This window comes from Elaeis guineensis, chromosome 12 (assembly GCF_000442705.2).
Source record: "Elaeis guineensis isolate ETL-2024a chromosome 12, EG11, whole genome shotgun sequence".
NCBI lineage: Eukaryota > Viridiplantae > Streptophyta > Magnoliopsida > Arecales > Arecaceae > Elaeis > Elaeis guineensis.
In genome coordinates this window covers 91,103,022-91,109,638 of record NC_026004.2, presented here as the reverse complement: position 1 = coordinate 91,109,638, position 6,617 = coordinate 91,103,022, and the positions used below count along the sequence as shown (strand labels likewise).

General features: G+C 40.4%; 1 protein-coding gene across 2 annotated transcripts; it reads left to right on the top strand.

Annotated features, from left to right (window-relative positions):
• Positions 1 to 370: 370 nt before the first annotated feature.
• Positions 371 to 5,457, top strand: LOC105061318 (growth-regulating factor 4). 2 transcript variants are annotated; one of them, XM_010945328.4, is made up of 4 exons: positions 374 to 872; positions 1,909 to 2,296; positions 4,618 to 5,099; positions 5,196 to 5,457. In XM_010945328.4, the coding sequence occupies exons 1-4, from the start codon at positions 686 to 688 to the stop codon at positions 5,201 to 5,203; spliced, it is 1,065 nt and encodes a 354-aa protein (XP_010943630.1). In that variant the 5' UTR covers positions 374 to 685; the 3' UTR covers positions 5,204 to 5,457. The 2 variants fall into 2 exon arrangements, with proteins under 2 accessions (XP_073103101.1, XP_010943630.1); XM_073247000.1 differs by lacking the exon at positions 5,196 to 5,457 and having other exon boundaries at positions 371 to 872; positions 4,618 to 5,186.
• Positions 5,458 to 6,617: the final 1,160 nt, after the last annotated feature.

The following is a 6,617-nucleotide window of genomic DNA, read 5'->3' as shown; positions in this document are numbered from 1 at the left end:
ATTCTCTTGGCTAAGAAGCCTAAACTCAGGCTGCACACTTCTTGATATTTTTATGTCGAGCTACACATGGGTGCAGATTCCAAGTAACCTGCAGCATCCAGATAACTTCCAAAAATTTTAAAAGTGAGCACCAAAATGGGTAATGAGCACATAAGTATGATATTTTTTTTTTTTTAAATAACCTCTTTCCTGCCCCTGAGCAGATATTGTCTCCTTTCCCAACGCTGAGAACCCCAAAGTTTCAGATGGAGACACGGACAGCGAGAGAAAAAAACGCCCCCCGCCCTCCCCATCGCAATCTCCCCCATCTTCCCCACCTCCTTTCCCTTTTTCCCATCACCTCCCTCCACTTTGTATATATTCCATATCCCCGCCCCACTTCCCTCACCATTAATTTTTAGCAGCAGCATCGATCCCCACAGCCCCCTTCCCTGCTTCAATAAATCCAACCCCTCCGCTATAAAACCTCGCCACCGACTCTGTCCCCACTCTCTCCGCCGCCCCTCTTTGCTCTCTCTTTTTCGACGAAATGGCGAAATCTTGTCGCTTTTTCTCACCGGAGAAGGACGCGACCGCGTCTCGAATCCCATGTCATGAGTGAGCGCCGGGGAGCTGCTTCTTTCTCTTATTCTCCTATTTCTTTCTCTTCTGCTTCTCCTCGTCCTCTGCTCCGATCCTTGGGGCGATGAACAGCGCGGCGGCGGCGGCGGGGTGGCGGCCGCCGTTCACGGCGTCGCAGTGGCAGGAGCTGGAGCACCAGGCGCTCATTTTCAAGTACATCATGGCTGGGGTCCCGGTGCCCCCAGATCTCCTCATCCCCATCCGCCGGAGCTTCGAGGCCGCCCCCGCTCGCTTCTACCACCACCCTGCCTGTAAGACATTTCTTCTCTTCGATCTCCTTCTTTCTTTCTGGTTTGTTTTATTTTGGATCAAACCTTTGGTTTTTCTAGGTTTTTGGCGCTGGAACCGGCTTGTTTCGGACTTCTTTAGGGTATTATGTGCTGCCCTTTTAGTGGATGTTCCTGATAATTACTTGGATGCGATCTGGAGTTCGAAAGCTTAAATCTTTTTTCATCACTTCTTTCCTCCTTTGTCTCTGTGTGTCTCTTCATTTCTAAGGGCTTGTTTGAAGTTTGCATTTTTTTTTTTTTTTTTGATTCTTATAAATAAAAAAAAAGGCTTTTCCAGGTAATGGTACGTAGTTGCCTTCATTTCTTCACTTCTTGGGCATTTTAGGATTCCTGTGATTTTTTATTTTAATTTGACAACTTTTTCAGGTTTACCCTGCGATTCACTTTTTTTTTTTTTTTTTTTTTTTAAGTTTTCCCCTCCGATGTTCTCCTGCTACTTAATGCTGCGATTATTAGCCATTTTGTTGGTACTTTTGCTATGTTCTAGAAATGTGACGTGCGCCAAACTTTTCATCACCTCCTGTATGCATTGTGATTTATTTAGCGTGCCACTATGCTTGACCCTCTAAAAAACTACAAAAGAGAATCCACTTTAGATAACCACGTCTCCTGCTTGGCATCGTGTGGAATGGCCGAGAGAAGACCTTTTTTGGATATATATATATATATATATATATATATATATATATATATATATATATATATATATATATATATACCAAGCAGTTTTTCAATTTTTCCCGATAAATGATAAGCTGAAAAGCTTTTTTTTTTTTTTTTGCTTCGTGAAGGTGTCACCGCTGATTACTCCTTTTTTTTTTTTTTTTTCATATGAAAAAAAAATATTTTGAAGATTGGTATTCTGTCTACTTACTGGCATGTGTGGAAGGATAATGGATGTCGAATCTTTATTTAAAAAAAAAAAAAGAAATAAAATAAAATGGTATGTTCTGAGACCATATATATTGATATAGATTGGTTTTCCTTTTGAATGCAGTGGGTTACTGTTCCTTCTATGGGAAGAAACTGGACCCAGAACCAGGTCGGTGCCGTCGGACGGACGGGAAGAAGTGGCGTTGCTCCAAGGATGCGTATCCTGACTCCAAGTACTGTGAGCGCCACATGCATCGTGGCCGCAACCGTTCAAGAAAGCCTGTGGAATCACAAACCCTCTCCCAGTCGCAGTCATCCTCGTCCACTGTGACATCCCTCGCGCCCTCCGGGAGCAGCGCAAGCAGGAGCGGTAGTGGAAGCTTCCAGAGCATACCTCTCCACTCCATTTCAGGTGGTAGCAACCTGCAGGGCTCTTACCCTGGGGGGACCATCTCCTCTCAGCTGCACATGGACCCTCATTCCTATGGTATTCGCAGCAGCGGCAGCAGCAGGTCTCTTTTCTTTACTCATTCGCTTAAAAATGCTATATATACTTGTATGTTTTGATTGGAGCTTGCACTGATGATTTTTGTGCGCAATGGTGTCTCTGCTTGATGTTAATAGAAACTGTGATAAACAAATGACTGACGGATATGATACTCACTAAGGTGGTGTTACTTGACTATCAGCTATTTATTTCTTAATTTGCATAACTGATAGGTCTCGGACTAATGGCTAATATAAATAAAGAATATGCTATATCTGCTGATGAGTTTTTTTTTTTTTTTTGGCTCGATCTCTTCATTACTATCTAATTATCACTAAGTATTCGCATCGACGTGTAAGATAATAAAAATTCCTCATTATATGAAAAACAGCTGTTGTTCTGACATCTCGATACCTATGTATTGGCCAAGATATCCAAATATCTTGATTATTTAAACTATAATACAAATAGCAGAATATTCTTGCTTTCTTGACTGAGATGAAGCAATCAAGATCTTAGTTTATTTCGGTCTAAGTTGCCCATCAACATTGCCAGGATTTTGGATATTTAAATTATTAGTAGAGTGGTCTAAAAGTTACTTGGTAGTTTTCCTCTGTTCTGATATCCATGTTGTGAAAAATGTTCTAGCCTTCCACCTGAGCAATATAAAATGGTGGATATATGTGTATGCAGTAGTGCTTTGGCTGATCGGGGCATCTGGGATTTGGTTGTAGAACACCTGAGATTAATGCTTGCAGAAATAACACTGCTAATGAAACTTACTGAAACCTGTCTGATAATGTTTTGTTGTCGGAACTCAAGGACCTGGAGTCTTATTTCTGTAGACTGTCTTTTTTCTTTTTGCTACATGATAAGTACTGCAGAAGATTGGCACTGTTGGAATACTGCTAGCAGCTTTTTTTTTTCCCTGTATATTGTTTTATATATAAGGATTTAGTGGTGGTTGTTTGGCAAGCTTCACAGAAAGTTGTCCTCTGCTATAGTGGAGGCAGCATGATCACTCTCGTCTTCTGCTGATAAATGGGTCGACCGTGTAGTTTAAATCTTCAACATTATCTATTAGAGACATGTCTATCTTGACAGCTGGCAGATATCTTTGCTCATTGTTAAAACTTTAAGGCACCTCTTCTGCATGAGTACGTTGTATATGGATATCATGTTTAGATGCAAATGTGATTATCTGTGTTATTTCTCAGTGTCATATGAGCATATCACGATATGAATGAACCCACAGGCTCAACTAGGGGCTATTGGTTTCTTTGATTTTATTTTATCAATTTTCAGGCAGGAGATTGCTTGTGGGTATTCTTTTGTAACAACTTGTCATAGTTTATAACATTTGTTCTCTCTGTTTCTTGCGATAGTTTTTCTGATGACTGGCAAAAGGTTGGTTTCCAAAATGTTCCATCGATCTCTTGGTGAAGACAGCCTAGTGCTAGGCTGTGATCCATGATATATCATATTCAACCATATTTTCCCACTTGAATATGAAAACTCCTTACCTATGAAACCTAGTTATTGTAGATCTCATCTTCTTGCAATATAGTTTCCAATTTCAGCTTAATAACAGCCTAGGGTTTTTTTTTTCCTCTTAAAAATGTGATACTGCATTTCTTAAGTTTTGATTACATGCTGCAGTTCCATAGTTGTTTCACTGATATGGTGTTCTTGTCTCTCGGTTACTCCATAAACTTCATCAACAAATACTCAATCCTCATGCTAGAAGCTTGTCTTGGTCTTGAAGACAGGACACTTCTGCTTCCTGTGTCAAGCAGAGTTTGTTTTTGTCCATCGCATGCCATTCTGAAGCTTGCTGACATGAAAATTTAGGTATCTGTTGAAAAGAGAACGTTCAGGATATCCCAAACAGTAAGGAAGGAATATGTATTAATGAGTATAACTGTAATATTTTTCGTCTGGTTTCATGCTTAAAACTATGCATGATATTCACACCCTTTTGCACCTCGAATAAAAAGTCCATTTAGTATCTTCATGATACATCATTTTGGGATGCCCCCTTGAAGACCTTATCTTGAGCTCCTTTGCATTTTATGGAACATGTATTTCATGAAGTGGTTGAGTGACATCAGTCTGGTGACCTGATTAAAGAAGTGATTTTGTGCTAGCTTATACATGCCCGCCATTTACCAACATAGAAAACTTCAACATTAATTCTGTGATGCATCATCAAGCAGTAGGCTTGTCCATTTTGGTTGATGTTAGCTGCCTTTGAAAGGTGGGGTTCTCTTAATTAACTTTGGAATCCTATAGTTTAGGTCCCTGATTATTCTTTTCGATTGGGATATTTTTTGTTCAAACATACAGGTACCTCTCTGGATTGAAAGGAGAGGTGGATGAGCATAGTTTCTTTTCAGAAGCTTCTGGAAGTGCGAGGGGCCTTGGGATGGACTCCTCCGTGGACAGTTCGTGGCGGCTGATGCCATCTGGGATTTCTTCATTTCCACTGTCGAAATCTAGGGACCCTTCTGTTCTACAGAGTGCGGGCGCTTATCCTTCGCTGCAGTCGGTGCAAGATCTCGGGCAGGTAACCATCAGTTCGCTGCCGAAACATCAGCAACAGCATTCCTTCTTTGGAAGTGATTTTGGTTCGGCAGAGCCTGTGAAGCATGAAGGTGGCAGCCAATCGCTCCGGCCTTTTTTTGATGAGTGGCCTAAGACAAGGGATTCGTGGTCAGATCTAGAAGAAGAGAGGTCCAACCGGATCTCATTTTCCACAACCCAGCTCTCTATTTCCATTCCAATGGCCTCTTCGGACTTTTCTACCTCCTCTTCGAGGTCTCCTAATGGTGGGTCTTGATCCACAGACAATTTTCTCACTTTGCTCTGTATTTATTTGGGATTGCCATGCCTCGTGACTTGTCCTTGGACTACTTTTGATGCAGATGACTGAGAGAAGTCCTGCAGGCCTTGTGGTTCTGGCTGTGTTGAGTCAGGAAGTGGTTGTGGTATCAGACTATAAGCACTGCTTTTAGGATTGCCTGTTTGATTGTCTTTAAAGATATTGTCCTGAGTTTTGTTATCAATCTCTCCATCAGATGGAGCTGTTTGACTGATAACTATTTCTATCTGTGGCTATTATTATATTATTTTTATGTACCGAAGCTGCCTGTGAGCACTTTATGCAAGTGAAGTTAAGAGTTTGGATGCCTGGTGAGTTTACTGAAGTCATCTATCATCTAGAGGCCCTGTGTTCAGAGTTGGTGGGATTAAAGGATTCCTAGGTCCCAGCCAACGCTGCCTCTCGCTCAGGTACAATGATATCTATCCTTGCGTTTCATTATTCCAGTTTTCTAACTCTTAGCTTTTGTTGGCCTCCTGCCTCTTTATTCCCTGGAATTGCTTGTTTGATGGCCAAAGTGGAGACACCACCCCACCAGAAACTGACAGAAAAAGATGGCCAGGGTTTCGAATTGACAACTGAGAGGTAAATTTTTAAAGTGGTAGGTCATGGGTTTGATAGCGTTCCATGGGACCCACTAAGCTAATGGGAGGACTGGGAAGTCTCTCTCCCTCTCTCTCCCCCCTCTTTCTCTGTGGTCGGTGTTGCTGAGATATGCTTGGGTACAAGCTTAAGATATATTTGGATAGAAGCTAGGGACGACAATAGGTTGGATTAGGCAATATCTGTCAGTCTTGCAATTAAAATTTTATATCTTTACGTATTTTGTGTTTTGTTTGGATTGGATCAAATCAAATAGAGGCATAGGTCGAGTCGGATGGATGGGGAGGAGGATGAGGAGGATGAGTCAAAAAAAAAAAATTATTATATAAATATTATAAAGTAATTATAATTTTGAAAGAAAGATTTAAATTAAAATTATATTGAGCTGAGTTTAGTACGAGAAATATGGTTATCCATGCCTTATTTTAATCAATTTTTGATATTTTTTTAAATTCATATCCATTTTGGGTTTTAATTAGTTTGGATAAAATATATTTTATTCGGATCGAGTAGGATCAGATATTTGATGGGTCAACTAAAATTAAGGAAGAAAAAAAAAAAAAAAAAGAAGGTGTTCTTTGACAAAAAGAGTGCTGCGTGAGTTTATTAGCTTGGGTTAGTCTTTTCTTTTAATAGTTTAAGTCTTTGGGCCATGAGTATGAAAATAGAGTTAGGTTCTTTGTGCATCATAATTTTTTATTATTTATGTAGATATCTTGCCCGAGATATTAAGGTTGAGGAGGATTCGACAGGATCGAGTGGGACTTGGTTATGGATGGGCAACCCCTCTCTCAAGGAGTTAATTATTAAGAGTCCATCACAAATTTGAGTTGTAGAGATTGGCATAAGTCAAAATTGACTA